The following is a 19277-nucleotide window of genomic DNA, read 5'->3' as shown; positions in this document are numbered from 1 at the left end:
CAGCATACATATCATAAATTTAGGGTAGGCTTTGGCTGGTAATTCATAGGTAATTCAGGTAATCCATACATTTGTTTCATTTATGCAGCAAAGTGTGTGAAAGATTGTGTTTATCTCATTTACTATGAATTAATTAAAATGCATATCTGCATTATACAAGTTGCCATTATATCAGCCATTGCAAACCCCATGCTGGTTGACCACTAGTGTGTTTTCTAGATTAAATATAGGTTTAAATTGGACAGACAGGCCTCAGGAAACGCTCAGCTGTACCATTTACCTCACAGCTGGATGGACTTCAGCTCAAAGTCTGTATTTAAAACTTTTATCGACATCCAGCTATATATAAACAAACACACATGACTCAAGTTTGGGAGTCTCTTTCTCCCTCAGTAAACTATAAAAGCTTCATGTTCACAGGCCTGGACTCCCTCAACCCACTGAATGTGTGTGTAACTGTAAAACGTGCACCATTCATCTGAAGAGGGCTGCTGGGGGGACTGTTTGATGTTGTCTGTCTGATGAGTGGACGAGAGCGAGGCACAGAGTGTGTGTGTGTGAGAGAGAGAGAGAGAGAGAGAGGGTCTTTGTCCTTTAGTCTCCTCTGAATTATGTCATGTTTGAGTCTCCCAGCAGTAGTGCTCAGAGGGGGGCAGACGGGGCTTAATCCGCCTTAAACCCCCCGAGTTACTCTCTCCCCTTTCTTCACTCTCCATCTATCCTTCACTGTGAGGAATGGATCTGTGTGTCTAAGCCAGCATTGTGATATGAAGGAGAGAGTGGGAAATTGGAGACCAGCTGCCCACCTTCTGGTTTTACCTCTGAGTCACATTGTGTGAGCAGTGAAGCTTCTGGAGACCTACATGGTGCTTCATAAGGCACATTTATAGCATGTTACATCACTGTTTCAATACGCAAGTAAACAGTGCTGATTAAGACTAAAGCTGCAAGGTAGTTGCAAACAATTATTTTGATAACCGATTAATCGAATGAGTACTAGAGCGATTAAATGACTAATCATCAATTATTTCACTGATTGTTGTGTGTTTATTTTGTTACTGAGGGGAAAAAGTATAGCATACACATTCATCAGTTTCAGGATGTTCGCTAACAGTAAACTCCTACTTGTGTATATCAAACTTCTTTTCATCTTTTACCGAAGAACGCAAAAAACTTCACTATGAGTATATCGGAGCCTTTACACATGACAGCATTTTTCCTTTCATAGTTTTGTACAACTTTCCTGCACTCAACTGCCTCGATCAAACTGTGTTATTGCAGGCCCTTACATTATGACATATGAGATAAAATGACTATTCGACAGTTTTTTTTAATTGTTGACATTGTTGGTAATATCGACTAATCAATAATATTCCAAGACTAATCAATAATTTCAGCCCCTATTTAAGAGAAGCTTTTTTTTAAATGTTGCTCAAACTTCAGTACATAACTCATCTCTCATATGATGGATAACACTTAATAATCAGCACTAAATTGTCTTAATGATTCTTGCATGCTGAATAATAAAACTAGTGAAAAAAATCCAATAGACTTATATTAAAGTAAGGACCTGGGCCTTGTGACCAGAATAGAGACTTAAAGTGATTGTTCACCCAAAAAAGAAAATTAGCCAAAGATTTGCTCACCTTCAGGGCATCCTAGGCGTGTCTGACATTCCTCTTTCAGACGAACACATTCGGAGTTATATTCCACATTGGTCGACAAGGCGGTCGAGCGTATGACGTAGGCGTAACGAAAGGCGAATGTAAGATCCGGTAAGAAGACTGTAGTTTCGCGAGAGTAAGTGGAAATCTTATGTTCGCCTTTCGTTACGCCTACGCCATTCGCTCGACCGCCTTGTCGTGAACGCACCTGCTCGAGAGACCGGAAGCTGCACATTATAGTTTATAAAGTTTTAAGAATCAACATTTTTCTTAAACTAACGCATCGTTTCACTTCAGAAGTCCTTCATTAACACCCCTGAGCCGTGTGGAGTAGTTTTATGATGGTTGGGCACTTTTTTTTCGGATTAAGAAACAGGGGCTCCATTCACTGCAATTATACAGATTGGAACAGACAGGACAATGTGGAATATAACTCTGAATGTGTTCGTCTGAAAGAGGAATGTCAGACACGCCTAGGATGCCCTGAGGGTGAGTAAATCTTTGGCTAATTTTCATTTTGGGTGAACTATCCCTTTAAGGTGCAATCATCTAGCCATGTCACAGTAATCACACAGATCGCTCTAGCGTACAGCAATGCAGTAACAACCACTCAGAACATCCTTGCAACTTTGCAATTTTCCAGCAATCATCCAGCCCTAGCAACCACCTAGAAATGCCCTTGAAATCGTCCAGAACAGCTATAGCATACCAACAAAAATGTTACCTTATATCACTACTTCCACAGATCAAAGGGTAAATACACATAAAGAACACTGGATTTAGCTGTAATTTAAACTGGTGAAACCCAGGATCTTCTGCTAAATAAACCGAAGGCTTAGTGTGTTAATGGATTTGGTTGCAATGATCAAAGTAAACATGATACAAATGTCTTTACATTTACCATACACACACACACACACACACACACACACACACACACACACACACAGTCACACCTATTTTCTTCTTACACCATTGCTTGGTTTTCAGTTACCCCTGAGCTTCATACACAGCTCCCTGTAGCCTTTGAAGTCCAACAGCACACGCCATGATTGTGTTTATTTGCATGTCTGTGTGTGTGTGTGTGTGTGTGTGTGTGATCGTGGACAAACAATAGTAGTTCCAGTCATGTGATAGTTGGCGTTTCTCTGGAACAGGAAACATAGTCTATGCAAATACACATAAAAAGCACAAGCAATTGTCCATGTTTCTCACAATTCAGTGATTAGTTTGCATGAGCTCAGACTGTGTCTGCAGTAAAGCAGTCAGTCTGATCATGATAAATACACATTATGCTTCTTTTTTACAATGCTAGGGATTCATATAATCAGATAAAATGGAAAATATTTCAGAGCCAGAGCACATACCCAAATTACTTTAACAGAAAGTTATATCTCATTCACAATAACAATAAACTTAACTATGGCATTTAATATTCTTTCTAAATCAAATGAGACTAGTAAAGTCCACACCACAACTATAACAATAAGGAACATTATCATTGAAATCACTTTCTGGATATTTTTTTCCAGCTGATAAATGATAAAAACACTGACAGCCAATCAGAATCCACCTCACTATAACGAGCTTGAGAATTTAAAGCGGCAGATGACAGAACTGCAGTACACACTTATAATAAACACAACATTATTGCACATTTGTGTAGACATTAATATAGTTCATGTTTTAATGTTTTAACTGTGTCTTTATAGTTATCATTATTGGTGTGAACGGGCCTTTACAACAAAGATATTGAACCTGTAGATGATAACCATTGCACAGTGATTAAGTGAAAGTGATTTTTTTTTTGTGCCACTATTTGTTAGGAATGGCAACAAATAATTTGGAATGTAATAGGAGCACCGCCACTTCTCAAAGGACCAACTACTAAATTGATACTAAAATTATACTAAATTGATTAACCGAAAACAAATCCACCGTAACAACATGGAACAGCACTGTTTTCTAGTTCAGTGGAGTTTCACGAGATTGAGGCCATCGGGCTCATTTATTGACAGTGCATTTTGGCCAGCAGGTAGCTTTTAATTCTTAAAATCCTTATCCCACCCCATTTAGTTATCCCGCAATCAGTCTCCTCACCAGCAAGAAGCCGAAAACAAGGGATAGATGTTATATTAATAGCACAGTACAGGTAAAGAGAACAGGTCAGGTTAATCAAGGTAAAATCACATTCAGTCCTACTTATTTAAAAAATGTTTGTCTTATAACCCAGGATTTGATCTCTTTTTGTCTGTGACCTCATTGTGAGATTTCATTTTGACCTGATTATTAAAACTGAGCTGTAAATGCTGCTGTGTCAGACAATATATAAACTACATTATACAGCAGACATTAGTGTGTATTATACGGTTATGATGAGCTTGATTAAGTCCTGGGCTGTTTTTGTTGCTGCTTTGGGAAATGTGAAATAGGGGTGTGATCATTCTGGAAGGAAGTGGAGATCAGTGGCCAGTTTCATAAACTGCTTAGACTAGTCTTACAAGATTTTTTCTTTAAAACTGGTCATAACTTTTACAACAGTCACATACATAGGTAGACTGATCTCCTTTGATTCCAAAAAGAAAGTCTGCTTAATTGCTACTGATTGCTAGTTGCTTAAGAAGACACAGTCTGAACATAGTGGCTATGCTTATGGGACTGGCACAATAGCTCAAGTCATCATTACAGCTTTGCTGTCAGACACCTATGCAGCTATCTAAGGCAGCGTCCTAACTGAAATTGACCTCATTACTGGCTGCCATGATGCCTTTGTGGTTGTAAAACTTGTTGTATATTAATGTATCACAAAATCAGTCTCTCATATGTTGTCATGGTAACACTTTATTTGAATGACCTACTCTCACTATTAACTAGTTGCTTATTAGCATGCATATTACTAGCATGCTGGCCATTTATTAGCTCTTATAAAACACATATTAATGTCTTATTCTGCATGACCATATTTTAGATTTTAAACCTACCCTATACTAAAATTAACAACTACCTATTAATAAGCACCAAATTAGAAGTTTACTAAGGGAAAACACTTAATAGTAAATATGCGTTCCCTATTCTAAAGTGTTACCGTTTTCCTTCACTCTGACAAGTCCATGTGATGGTTCATAATCATTGGCTGTTCATCTAACAGTCAATGACAACTGACATAAAACTTGAAACTGACTGAACTTTGTGTGTTGCGTTACTTGACACTTGAGCGGGTGCATTGCACTCCTGTTGTGTGTCTGGGTTAGTTTAGCATGTAAGATTAGTATTAGTATGCCAAAGGTGTCTAGATGATTTACTATGTCTGGTGGATTTTCAAAGTCCATGCATGGTTTTTGAGCTAATATTGGCCACATCCCCTAGTGCAACAGTTGTGGGGGGAATAAAGGCGATCACCATGTGAGGGACATCCTTCCTGGAATATAAAGGCAGGCATATGTTTTCAATTTTCAAAAAAAAAACATTTATACTGTGTGAGAAAAACAGTGATATTATAAAGACATGTCATGTTTGTGGTGTGCATATTTGGGAGCAACAGTGTGCTGACTTTTTGTGTTTTAATAGGCAAAACATTGCAAATAAGAACCACAAGAAATGCTCTACTTTAAGATAAACATAGACAAACCCGTGCATGAACAGTGTTCAAACACACCCATAGAAGTTTATTTTACTTGAACACGACCCCACCCACCAAAACACACAATCAGCAGTGAACCTGATGCATGAAACATTAATAAAGGCGTTAACGTATACAGACATATCCATTTATCTGTTCAATAGTTCAACTGAAATAAACATGCAGCACAAAAGCATATGTGTTTACTTGATGACTGCATCTCATTTTGTGTTTGTCTAGTGAAAGTAGGTCAGTGTGTGAGTTTGGCATGTACAGGAATTAACCAATCACAGGCTGGCACAGACAATCAAGAACCAATCATGTGGCTTTGCTCTGGAGCCCTGGATAATATAGACGGCTCCGTGTTGAGTGAGTAATGACGGCGATTATTCATAACTGGCAGCTGAGAAGGAGACATGTGGTTGACTGCAAGACAAAAAGAAAGTCTTAAATTCCCTGGAATCCTTTTATATGGTTTTGTTGTCAGAGAGCGATTACTTGTTGCATCTGACTGGCTTCCATGATGCGATTTGGTGTGAATTGTATGATATATTGAAATTCAATGCTAAACTTTGTCTCATATGTATATCACTTACCTCTTTCCACTGCGGTAATCTACCTATTGTGTTAATGGAGGGTAAAAATGCCCATGTTACACTGAGTTGATTGTGTGTGCACACCTGTGCTAGTGTGTGTGGAGTGGGTGCGTCTGGATGATCTTACATTTGTTGTGTTAGTGAGTCTGACAATAGGCAGTCTACAACCACACACGTGCACACACACACACACATACACACCAACACACACACATGCACAGTCACACAGAGCTCTCTTTCATTTCACACAGAGAGTAAAATGTCTCCATTACACGTTAATCTGCTCATTAAAGCCTCTCTCTTTCAGTGCTGGCCTTTCTCTTTTATGAGAGACTCTGTATGTATGTATGTGTATGTGTGTGTGTGTGTGTGTATGTGTGTGTGTGTGTGCATGTGTGTGTCCCCATGGTAATTCACTGAGTGATGTGGTGAGTGACAATCACAACTGAATCAAACCCAAGATCAGAGACACATGCAAACACTCTACCTAGCAGTAAAATCTCTTAAAATTAAATAAAGTAAACACTAGCATTTTACATCTTCTGAAGAAAATGTGAATGACACTTGCCATGCTGCTCACACACCACAATGCTAAGACGATGTGAAGGTTGCTATGAGGCTGCTAGGCTCTTTTGAGTGTTTTCTAGGGTGTTGTTTACTGTCCCAAGTCCACCCTAAATTCACCTCCAGTCATATGCTGGTCTCTAAATATGAGTCCTTCCCTAGCAACAACCCAGAAGAACCTATTAATCACCTAGCATTATGCTAAAAACACCTTAGCAAGTAGAATCACCCATAAAACCCACATGTTTTCACTCACAGTTTCTTTTGTGAATGTAAAAAGGATGTATTTTAGTGTTGTGTTCTTAATTTTACTGTTGGTGTGTTACTATTTTAGTCTGCAATAATGGGACAGTGAGACTAGTGAGATGAGAATAGTTAGCCTATAGCTGCTTAAAAGTGGGTTAACTTTTAACTCTCTCCTAAATTGTGTACAAAAAAGCAGGAAGAGAGAGAGACCAGCATTGTTGTCTAAAAGACAAACCGAGAATGGTTTTGAGTGCGTGTATGTATGTGTACGGCGATCAGCACACAGGAATGCTAGAGATTGCTGTGGGTTTCTCATGATGTTTTTGTGTGAAAGTTCCCCCTCGAGATCTAAGTCTGTGGGAATCAAATTTATAATTGCAGTGGGTGGGATTTTTGGTTATAATATTGTGTTCAACATGAGTGAAGAGTTCACTTAAAGGGAAAGTTCACCCAAAAACCAAAACAGTTGCCAGTGCTATTGACTATTGTATGAGGGGGGCAATTCTATAGAAGTCAATGGGGACCTGAAACTGTTTGGTTAAGAATTTTTTTTTTTTTTTTATATCTTCTATTTTAAGCCTTTAAGAATTACACTTTCTAATAGGGCTGCATGCTAATTGATAGTTATCACAAAATACCTCAAATCTACAAATCCAATATGCATATTACATCGTACATCGTGTTGCGATAACTGAATGGTTTTACTACTTCAGAGTTTTAGTTCAATGCAGATAGGAATAGATTATGTATGCAACTTTTTACTTGGGGTGTGCGTGTGTGTGTTTGCGTGAATGTGTGTGTATGCAAGTCTATCAACAATCATTGTTCAGCAATTGTTGTGACGCTCTCAAAGCGAAGTATAGTCAGTAAGCAAGCATCTGAGGAAGAACAATAGAGGGAGGTAGAGCAATAAACAAGCTTTAAGTTTGCCCCATCAAGTAACCCAAATTTGCCCATTTAAGTAACCCCATCAACTTCGGTCAGAAATCTTGGTGTAATCTTTGATGATCAGCTGACCTTCAAAGACCACATTACAAAAACTGCTCGATCTTGCAGGTTTGCACTATATAACATCAGAAAGATCAGGCCCTTTCTGACAGAGCATGCTGCACAACTTCTTGTCCAGGCCCTTGTCATTTCTAGGCTGGACTATTGCAATGCTCTTCTGGCTGGACTTCCGTCTAATACAGTCAAACCTCTACAAATGATTCAGAATGCAGCGGCACGACTGGTCTTCAACGAGCCCAAAAGAGCCCATGTTACACCTCTCTTTATCTCCCTGCACTGGCTACCAATCACGGCTCGCATCAAGTTCAAGACACTGATGCTTGCATATAGAACAACCACTGGCTCAGCACCCGTTTACTTGCACTCTCTATTAACAAACTACATCCCTCCAGAAATCTGAGATCTGCTAGTGAGCGGCGCCTCGTGATACCATCACAGAGGCGCAAAATCACTCTCTAGATCATTCTCATTCACCATTCCTGGCTGGTGGAACGATCTTCCCACCTCTATCCGGAATGCTGGATCCCTGTCAATCTTCAAGCAACAACTGAAAACTCATCTCTTTCGACAGCACTTGACTTCATCCTAAACTTAAAAAAAAAAAAAAAATAAAAATAAAAAAAAAAAATTATCTTTACTTATTCCTTCCTTTGGTAGTTTGTATTTATTTGAACAATGTCTGAGACTTGGTGTTGCAAGCACTTCGTATGTCTGATTGCCTCTTCAAGATTAATCGCTCGATGTATTCCCCAATTGTAAGTCGCTTTGGATAAAAGCGTCTGCTAAATGACTAAATGTAAATGTAAATGTAAATGTAAAGTTTGCAAATTAATTTATTACCAAGTTGGGCAAAGAGTTGGTAGTGTTTCATTTTCATTAATGTTAAAATGATGTTTTATGTAATGCAACAGTTGCATGCAAGTTGTTTGTGATGCTTTCTTTTCCCACACAGAATGTGAAACACATGTTGGTTGTATCATTTTCAGTGTTTAAATTCATTTCAATATAATTGAAACTGATTTTGCATCATATTGCATTATATTTACCAAGTTATGGCATATTGCAGTTTTCTTCAATATCATGCATCCCTAATTTCTGACCACTTTTTATCTTTCAGAAGATTATCCATTCTCCACTGATGTTTTACCGCCACTCCCGGAGGTCCCTGTTGGAGGGCCGGTCCTAAGCCCAGCGGGTCCCATCAGAAACTCTGCTCTGAGATATTGCTCCTCGCGCAGCATGGACTCCACACACTGCAACGAGCGGCCGGTGAGCTACGGCTCCACGTCTTCATCCGCCTCCTCCCGTGACAGCCACTGCTCGCTGGGGGGGCGGCCGGTATTAGGCTCCGCCCCCGAGCGGGATCATGATTCTGGAGCCATCCGACTGGAGCTGGTGCCTGCCCAACAGCTAGAGGAGGAGGAGACGGGAAGACAAACACCTACACCGACCAGTCAGAGCGATGCAGATATTCAGTCGCCGGAAGGACGTAAAGTCCAGTATGTGGACCGAGTGGTGGAGGAAATTCTTGAAACGGAAAAAACCTACGTCCAGGACCTTCGCAGTATAGTCCAGGTAAGAAAGACACAAAGCATGTGCGGTCACTTACCGATGGTGACACACAGCAGATCGCTTACTCAAGGAAACTAATCACAACAAACCAAAGTTAAAGGAATAGTTCCCAGTTTTTACTGACAGTTATTGACAGCTTTTATTTTATTTTTTACTTTATTTTATTTATGAAATAAAATAAAATCAATTAAAGTAAAATCAAATAATTAAATAATTATTTGTCAAATTCATTGATTTATTCACTTATTTGGTGTTGTTTTTAATCAGTTTTAGTATTTTGCGTTTAGTCAGTTACATTTAGTCAAAATGGGATCTTATTTTAGACTAACGTTAGACTAAAATATATTTTTTTGGCCAAAAATTGCTAAATTAAACCCAATATTTTAACATTGTATATATTAAATTGAAAGTATCAACATTGAACAAAAAAAAAAAAAAACAACATCTAAAAATTGTCTTTGTTGGGAATATCTAAAAAAAACAATATTGCTAGTGTAGCAATATTTGTGTTGTTTTTTCTTGTCATATTTTCATCAACAGTATAGTTTATATAATATATATATATATATAGTATATATTAAATTTATTGCCATAATGTGCTTTTTTTTGCCTCACTATCACTGATGAAATCAAAACCCCTTCATAGACAAACATTTTCATCGTGACTTGATATTGTTGAAAAGATGAATAATCATTTATTTATTGCTATGTTTCAAAGAACACAGCTTTTAAAGAATGTTCAAGCTGCTCTTTCCATACATTGTAAGTGTATGGTTATTCATACTGTCAAGCTGCAAAAACTACAAAAAAGACCATAGTAAAAGTAGTCAAAGTATTAGAAAAGTACAGTAGACCATATAACGTGCTACATTTTCTAAAGTCATGATAACTTCTATGAGAAAATTAGTCATAATTAAAGTCATCCTTTGCTGAAAATCATCTTCTCTGCAGTAATGCTCAGATCTCATTTGTAATTCTGCATATTCAAACTTGCAGTGTTGTGATTGTAAATGCATACATAAGTGCACACACACACACACACACACACACACATGCAATAATCAATGGAGTTTGGTGTCACATCACCTGATGTATATAAAAATTCAGTCCAGTGTATTATAAAAGTAGTCATATGGACTACTTTTATGTTTGTTTTTACATCATTATAGATCTTGATAGCATCTAGTTCATCATATAACTTTCTTCAGAACATTTCCATTTCGTTTTCATGGACAAAGTCAGATTTTTGAATGACAGGATAGTAAGTTATGACAGTGTTTACTTTTGAGTGAAGTGCTTTGCTCAAGGAAACAAATGGTGGTGAGTGTCCAGTGTATGGGTTTTCCATACTTGAGCTCAAACTTTGCACCTTTGTGCTTAACCACCACTCCCCATAAACCACGAGACTCCAACTACTGGCGCTCTTTGAGTAAGAGGCATGGGTGCGCTTTCTTTGTGTATGATTTATATAGCTGTCAGATGTAAAGTGCACATGGCTGTCATTTGACCTAGCGAGCGAGGAGATGAATGCTAAACTCTTCCTCTCACCCTTGCCCTGATTTTCTCACTCTTTCTCGGTTAATGTGGGGACAGAGTTTTAGGGGGTAAGCCCCTTCCCCACCTACTCCTCCATACAGACACATTCACAGGCCCCCCGGCACAGAGAGAATGATAGATGGTCTGAGGAGAGAATGGAAGAAAAGGAAAGCAGGCAGGATGGATGGACAGGACAGATAAAGGAGAGGAAAGAGGTTTAGGAAAACAACTTTGAAAGAAACCGTTCTGTTAACACATGAGACTGTTGAATACATGAAGGCAACATATTCTCACTTTACGTTATTTCTTTTTATTCTCTCTTAGTTACAACATTTTTGTGAGCTCAAGGTTGTAAATAAGCCACTTAGCCATAACACACTGTTAGTTGGATGTTCCTGCTGATCTATAATTGGTTTCTCAAAAAGACCTTGCATTTTAGCTATTTTAAGAATATTTTCTTTTAGAAACAGTAGTGTAGCAGCTTAACTTTGTGTAACATGCTAATGCAAAAATACATTATATTTTAATTTGACTTCATTTACTTATGCTAATGAGGGAGAGACAATTCATCATTTAGCTGAAGTTTATCTTGGGTTGAGGTTAACTGAGATCAAACGATATTTACTGGACCCCTGCAGTACCATCATAGACCCCCTAGAAATGAAATAAACCCCTGGTTTAACAGATTTTACCATGTTTAAATCCAATCTACAGACTTTTTTGCTTCCCTTTTTGTAGAGAACGTAATGTTCTCAAATGTGAACATATTGAATTTGGTACTTGCAATTTGACGGCAAAGTTTAAAATGCCATGTAAATGTTACTGTTTGTCAGTGTTAGCTAAAGCTGAAACTATTAAAAATCATTTTATTTTGTTGAAATAAAGCTGAAATTGAATAAAATATGAATATATAAACAACTGAAATAAAATTAGTTAAAATAAACGTACATTAAAGCTAAATAAAAATATTTAAAATCTCAATAACCTAAAAATGACAAAAGCGCATAACTAAAATAACGAATAAATAAAATAAATATTGCACTTTGTCTGTACTTGAAATGACTTCTTTACGTTGTTTTTGACAGGTTTGAGATGATTAATAGAGATTCTGTTGTATGGTGTTTGTTACCTCAGTGTATCTTCTGCACTTTTATCTACAAGTGAATAGAAAACTATAGCATACTCAAAGAAAGCAAAGCAGGTACTTCCAGTGTAGACAATATGTTGATGATAATGTCCCCTGAGGGTCTTTATTCTTCAGTTTTAAAAACAACAGCACCTCTCTGTCTGTGTTCATGTGTGAGCGGGAGTGTTTTCCCCACAGAATGGTTATTTTACACTGCCTGAGGGTGTTCAGGTAAAGATTTCTGTCAGAATGAGAGAATCACTTATCTCATCTGTCAACCGAAGACAGAGACATTCAGATGCAGGGCGGAGCAGAAGTTACAGATTCTGACATGCTTTGCTGATATTTGTGTATGTGAGAGCTCACTGCGCTTCTGCACTGTTACAGTGTTTCAGTTTCTGTGCTCTTTAAAACCACAGAACATGGGTATGTTTCTACAGAACTAGAGCATGAAAAGCTCATTGTGAAACTTAAAGGTGAAGTGTTTATCACTAAACAAAACTGCAGTGATACTTGTATCACAAGAATATCACAGATATCACGGTTCAATTGTATAATTTGCATCCTGTTATGGTAAATAAATACCATTCTTTTGATGCTTCATATGCATCAAAGTGTCTTTACATAACGGACATACTGTAGCTACTCTGCCGATGTGGAAATGTTAAGGTCAGGTGTGAGAGTTGAAGCCGTACTGAAGCAGGTCTGTCTGTCCAAATATGGCAAACCCTGAACATCATGAAGCCAGTCAGAGGACAGGACCCCTGTGTTTGATGGCAGGCGTGCGGCCCGTCTCACATGATGCTGCTGATGAGATTATTCATCCTTTCATCTGTTTCTCTACAGGATTACCTGGAGTCCATCAGCAATCAGTCTCTTCTGCTGCTGGGAGATGAAGAGAGGAATTCTTTATTTGGAAATATCCGTGAGATCTACCGTTTCAACAGGTACACAGACACAATTCAGTCCCTGTTTGTTTCAGTGATAAAAACATCTCTTGAGAGAAATGTAATGGATGTTTGTTGATTTCTATGATATATATATATATATATATATATATATATATATTTTTTTTTTTTTTTAAGGGGTACAACTATTGGATAAACAATTACATAGTATATTATAAACTGTTATTGGTAATTACCATAATATTCTGCTATTTATTTAAAAAATAAAATAAATAAATAAATATAAATATATATATATAAATATATTAATGTTGTGACATCAATACAGCAAATAATCTATTTCCATTCTCTCGTTTTTTTAGTTTGTCAAATATTGATGTGTTAAATGCATCCATCAACCATTCAGCCCTAAGTTTTCCTTTCTTGCTCTCTCTCTCTCTCTCTCTCTCTCTCTCTCTTTTGGAAATTATGGGAAATGTAATTTCATCAGTATATACAAGCCAAAATTGAATCCCAAAATAGCTGACAGATTAAGATAGATTATTGAATTTGGTGTAGTTTTTGCTTTAATTTACATTTAATTTATATAACATTTAGTCTGACCTTCTGAGATTGGCTATTGAATATTTTTAAAACACCTTCACTGACCATTTACAGAAAAAAAAGACCGATAAAGTTTACTTAAAGACCCGATGAGGGAAGATCTTCTGTTTTAGGTTGTCTGCTGTTTGCCATATCTCTTTCCTCAGTTTCTCTCACTTCGGACCACACACACACACACACACTCACACACACACACACACACAGAGAGAGTGACTTCACATGACTGCAACGCTGAAGTGACCACACATGCATTCATAATGCTGTTCAATTCATGGAAGTGGGTCTTTCCTTACAGTACACGGCCTACAATACAGCACATAACCGGAGGACAAGTTGAATAGTTTCATAACGGCTCAGCCCTTTAATGGATGTGAGGATTGATATATAATCATTCTGTGTGTTTATGTGTGTTTTAGTGATCTGCTTCATGACCTGGAGAAGTGTAACGCCAACCCAGTTGCCATTGCAAAGTGTTTCGTAGCCAAGGTAAAACTCTTTTGTCTTTTCTTTTTTCAAAAAAACAAACCTCACACAAATATGACATTTTGATGACCATTTACTCAAGCTCAAGTTATTACAAACCAGATTTTAGACTTTCTTTCATCCATGAAGCTAAAATGGAGAAATTATTAAATCTGCTATCACATGGTCGCACACGTAAACAATCAGCACTATTATGCCATACTTATAGTGTTAGTGTTATAGCTGTTTTATAGCTCTAATTAACAGCTGCTGGAATGCAGCTGGTTTGTGTGGTTTTCTGTCCTGTGGTGTTGTGTGATAATTGCTTTGTTTTGTTCGGGTTATTGTTGTGCTAATGTGCTGTTAGCAGGGGGCTGACAATTTACACAGTGCAAATGACTGTGGCTTACAAGATCTCATATAAAGCCTAAAACCCACACATCCAGCCCAGCCCTGAGCGTGAAACGCCTTCAGAGGTCTGCGTATATGGTTATGAGGATTTATGTTTATGTCTATTTGAGAAAACAACAGAGAGATATTACACGGAGAGGTGCTACAGTTAAGTGGTGGTTTCCTCGGAGGCTTTGCTTTACTGGCTTCTTCTTTTGTCCAGCTCTCATTTACACTCTCACACATACTTACATTCAGACACACACTTTCTGTTCAGTGTGTGTTATTGATTATTTGCTGACAAACTCGAAATTAGAACATTAAAACATGATATTCATTAACAACAGCAGAGTTTATAAGGGGAATCTAATCTGTGTATGTATACATTGGACAAAAGTGTCCCAAGAATATCCAAATCTGTCCACTAAGGTAAAGGGGAATTAATTATTTTAATTGAACTATTCATTAAGTAAATGAATTGGATTTGGGTTAGTCTGCAACTGTCTGTAGTGTCTGATGTTGATATTTTTAATATTTCAATATTTGCCACCTGTGCTTGATTTTCAAGGGCCTTATTCCAATGAGTTTAAATAAATAATACATCTAAGAATAATAGATAATTAACCAAACCTAGAATGTGTATATATAACAACAACAAAACAAAACAAAACAACACAAACATGAATTCATTTATTACAGGGACATTTTCTCCAGGAATTGTGCCACATTTTTTTTTTTTTTTTTTTCCAAGAGATGATGCATTTTTTTTTTTCTAAGGCGACTTACAAGTGATAAATAAAACAAAGCAAATCATCTCAAGTGTCTCATCAATAATACGAATGTTATTGTTATTTTAGCATTATTTAAATACTTATAGTATGTATTAATATTTTTAATTAGCTTTTATTTTCATATTTTCAGTTTTGATTTCAATTTTAGTTTAAGTTTTGGTAATTTTGTTATGTGCATTTGTGATTTTTTTTCCATTTAGCTTTTTAATTTTTTTTATTTCAGTTTTAGTTTTAGTAATTTTAGTACTTCGATTTAAACTTTTTAGTTACTTGCCAAGCCAATATATTTATTTCAGTTACCAAAAACTATTTTCAATATTTTGTTAACAATATCCAGTTTACAGCAATAAACTGTAAACTAAAAATGGTAACATCTAAATGAACTGGTTTTATTCAAGTAAATATTATTTAATGTCGCTGAATCCATCTACATGTAAATGCATTAATTTAGGAAAAAAAATTGTTAAATCAGATACAAATAGCTTGTTCCCACTTTTTACAGTGTATCGGTCAGTAAAGGTTAGTCATCGTTAGCAAACACTCCCAGAACCATGTGTGTGTGTGTGTGGCATTACTCAGCCTGTTCTGTGGTACTGATATCACAAAGGAGCTTCAGGATTCCAGTAAGAGTGAGGAGTTTTATTACATCTGATTCCTATCAAAGCTTCCAGAGAACACTGTCTTTCTCTTTCTCTCTGTTAAGGACAAACGCTGACTCAGTCTATTTCTCTGAGATCATAACAATCCTCCACCTGCTGTTTGCAGCTCTTCAGTTCAGACAGAAGGATATCACACAGCACTAACACAACTTATACAACAAATAGTCCTGGATGCTAATTGGTTAATACAGTGTTTTATTTGCACCAGGATGCATTATATAACAGTTCTGACACAAAAGTGTCCATTCATTTTAAAATTGGAGAACATGTGAAAACTGCTCACATCTTCACATCTATTCAAGACAACTTCAGCATAATCAAACAGTAAGCACACATCTGGTTGTGGTTCCGGACTTTTAAAAACAGGAGAGTATGCTGCTCTTTAATTTATACGTTTTCCCATGGAGAACCTACGACTCAGTGTGTTTGTGTGTGCGTTTGGGTCACAGCATTTATGCAAGGACACCTTCATTAATAAAGCTACCTGTATGTATGTGTGTGTGTGTGTGTGTGTGTGTGTTGTGTGTTTATGAAGAGAGAGAGGGCAGATGTGAAAGCCGGCGGGGGTGGCAGAGAGGGGTATTAGAGGAAGAGGATAAATGGCTCTTTGATACACAGACTCTCTGTACTTTTCCAAGTGCTTTGATGTTCATATAGGCGGAATGAGAGAGCAAAAGACTCCAGATGAAGGAGGAGAGGAGAGAGATTTAATCAGAGCACACTCACATCTACCATTACTGTAAACACAACATCAGGACTCTTATTACAGTCACTGCAACCGCTGTGCGTGTGTGTGTGTGTGTGTGAGAGAGGCTGTAATGCACCATCCTGATGTGACCTTTCAGAGCAAGTCTGATGCTTTATGTGCCAAAACAGCCATATACACACACTGACCTAGCTATCTAAATGTGTAAACTTTAGCATACATTCAAAATCAGTAATTACAGGAATAAAAAATACTTAAAAAAATACACAAACTGAATGTAATGTTTGACAGTAATTGAATGTTAATTGCAAATAAATTAAAATTTAATGTAGTTTAAATTTGTATTAAATCCAATTAGCTTTTTTTAACCTACTAAGGTATATATGTAATTTCCTAATTACTTCTATTGTCTTTAGACATATAAATTGTGTTTCCAAATACTGCCAAGCATTTACGGTAAATTAAAATATAATGTAATGTAATTTCTACTGAAACTTAAAAGTATAAAATTGTATTAATCAGTTATAGAACTTAATTTTGTTTGGTTTGTTTTGTTTTATGTGCACTTTCATATATTTCCCTTCACTGAAAGTCCAAAAACTCAACCATACTCAACTCAACTCGTTTATAAATCACTTTATATGATGAACAGATTTATTTAAGACTTTTATCACATATAAATATTGATCAGTGTGCATATTAGAGCACATCAAATATGGTAAATAAAAGCTCAACTGTACTTGCTTGGTACACAAGATCCACGTTCATTGGATCTTGCATCGACATGCAACAATAAGCCTCATTGGTTCTTGTGTATGAAGAACTTCTGTTTATCATATTTGACCTGTTCTATGTACAGTATGTGACCCTGGATCACAAAACCAATCATAAGGATCAATTCTCCAAAATTTTTGGCATAAAAGAAAAATCAATAATTTTGGCTATTGCTACAAATATACCCCAGCGACTTAAAGACTGGTTTTGTGCTCCAGGGTCACATATGTATCTTATAGGTTTATAACAACATGAGGGTGAGTAGATGTTTTTTTTTTTTTTTTTGGATGAATGAAGTCTTAAAATTAGGCATGTATCAGGTGTTATTTACCCTCACACAAACCTTCCTGCATTACTTTTCATTATGATATCATTTAATATGTTAATCTAGTTATTTTCCACAGAAACACAAGTCTTACTTCGAGTAACTGACCCTAATTTCCTCATTGTTTTTCAGAGTGAAGACTTCCACATCTACACGCAGTACTGCACAAATTATCCAAGGTAAGAAATACTTCCTGTGGTTTGTGGTGGCAGTTTGACTTCCTGTGGTTTGCATGTCACCATCTGTCTCTCAATATAGAGCTTTATAAGACTTCACGAGCGAAGGCCGTCTCAGATGCCTGTTGTGTGTGTGTGTGGAATGCGAGACTTGTGAGAGTGTGTGTGCTCATATTATATGTTGTGTGTGTGTGCATGTGTATAACACCATTGGAGTCTGGGAGTCTGTTCCTATATATTCCCCCCTGAGGGAAACCCCCTGTCTGACTCTCTCTCTATCACATATACAGTCTGCCTCTTTGTTTATTACATGTAAAAATGCACCAAGTAACCTTTTGCACTTTAAGAACATCTTCCCCCTAAAGAAATGAATAGAACAAACTTTTTCACAATGGCCAACATGTTGAGATCTCTTGACCAGGGGTGTGTTTTCCAAAAGCATTTTTAACCGACTAAGGGTTTCGAGGTCTGTCATTACCATCATAGTTTAATGATTCGGTGTTTCCCAAAACCATACTTCCAACAAACATTTGCAAACAGCTTTGCAAATTTGTATGGCCGGAACTACAGCTCTCGACGTGTGATTAAACACAAGTTTCTTGATATTAGTTTATCATGAACTTAATTAGCTCAAAAATAAGCTACCATGCAGTACAATCTATATCTTTCAGTCCATATAGATAAAAGCTTTATTCTGCATCTTTTAGATTATCAAGAGCATGTTTTTGAAGAGTGTGCATGTGAGTATGTGAACCCTGGGGTATGAAGTAAGAGGGAACCTGCAATTGAATCAAACAAATAAAGAAAATAAAGCGAAACAACAGAGAACAAAAATAGCAAAGTAGTCATCAGATGCCATGTTTGGTATTTACAGCAATGATTCATTCATTTGATCTCAAATCATTTAATTAGAAGACATTATTACTCCACCAGCTTTGTGACATCATTACCGACAACTCTATTGTTTAATTAACATGGTTTGAATGACGAACGTGCAACAAAGTGCCAACATTTTAAGCAAACAGCGTGACTAATTTCATTAACAATGAATCATACAGTTAGTAATGGATAACAAATATGCTTGTTAATAGAATACAAAGGTATTGGTAAGTTAACATAAAAGATAGCTTTGCATCCATGGCAGCAGGTGTCAGTACGAACCCCAAGCCTGCCGCACAACTTCCAGTTAGGAGTTGCACCGGACTAGTTTATCTGAATTCATGTTTATCATTACTGGGGCTTAATACAGTGAACAGTGGCCTAATGGTTAGAGAGCCGGACTTTTAACCGGAAGGTCCTGGGTTTGAGTCTCGGGTCCAGCAGGGATTGTAGGTGGGGGGAGTGAATAACCAGCACCCTCTTCCACCTTCAATACCACAACTGAGGTGAGACCCTTGAGCAAGGCACTGGACCCCCAACTGCTCCCCGGGCGCCGCAGCAATATGGCTGCCCACTGCTCCGTGAGTGTGTTCATGGTATGTGTGTGTGTGTGCACTTGGATGGGTTAAATGCAGAGCATTTAGAGTGTGGATCCGTGCACACTCTAATGGCT

At 37.2% G+C, this 19277-nt stretch overlaps 1 protein-coding gene across 3 annotated transcripts in view; it reads left to right on the top strand.

The window, feature by feature from the left end:
- The window catches only part of LOC131532473 (pleckstrin homology domain-containing family G member 1), a 45139-nt gene that overhangs the window by 11849 nt on the left and 14013 nt on the right, over nt 1-19277 (top strand). For 2 of the 3 annotated variants that reach the window (XM_058764151.1, XM_058764150.1), the window contains exons 2-5: nt 8815-9272; nt 12778-12878; nt 13859-13928; nt 17682-17728. In XM_058764151.1, coding sequence (XP_058620134.1) covers nt 8937-9272; nt 12778-12878; nt 13859-13928; nt 17682-17728 — 554 coding nt within the window. In that variant the 5' untranslated portion in view covers nt 8815-8936. The remainder of the gene's footprint in view (nt 1-8814; nt 9273-12777; nt 12879-13858; nt 13929-17681; nt 17729-19277) is intronic. The other variant, XM_058764153.1, reaches the window with a different exon arrangement.

This window comes from Onychostoma macrolepis, chromosome 23 (genome assembly GCF_012432095.1).
Source record: "Onychostoma macrolepis isolate SWU-2019 chromosome 23, ASM1243209v1, whole genome shotgun sequence".
NCBI classification, from domain to species: domain Eukaryota; kingdom Metazoa; phylum Chordata; class Actinopteri; order Cypriniformes; family Cyprinidae; genus Onychostoma; species Onychostoma macrolepis.
This window is presented reverse-complemented; position numbering and strand designations above follow the sequence as displayed.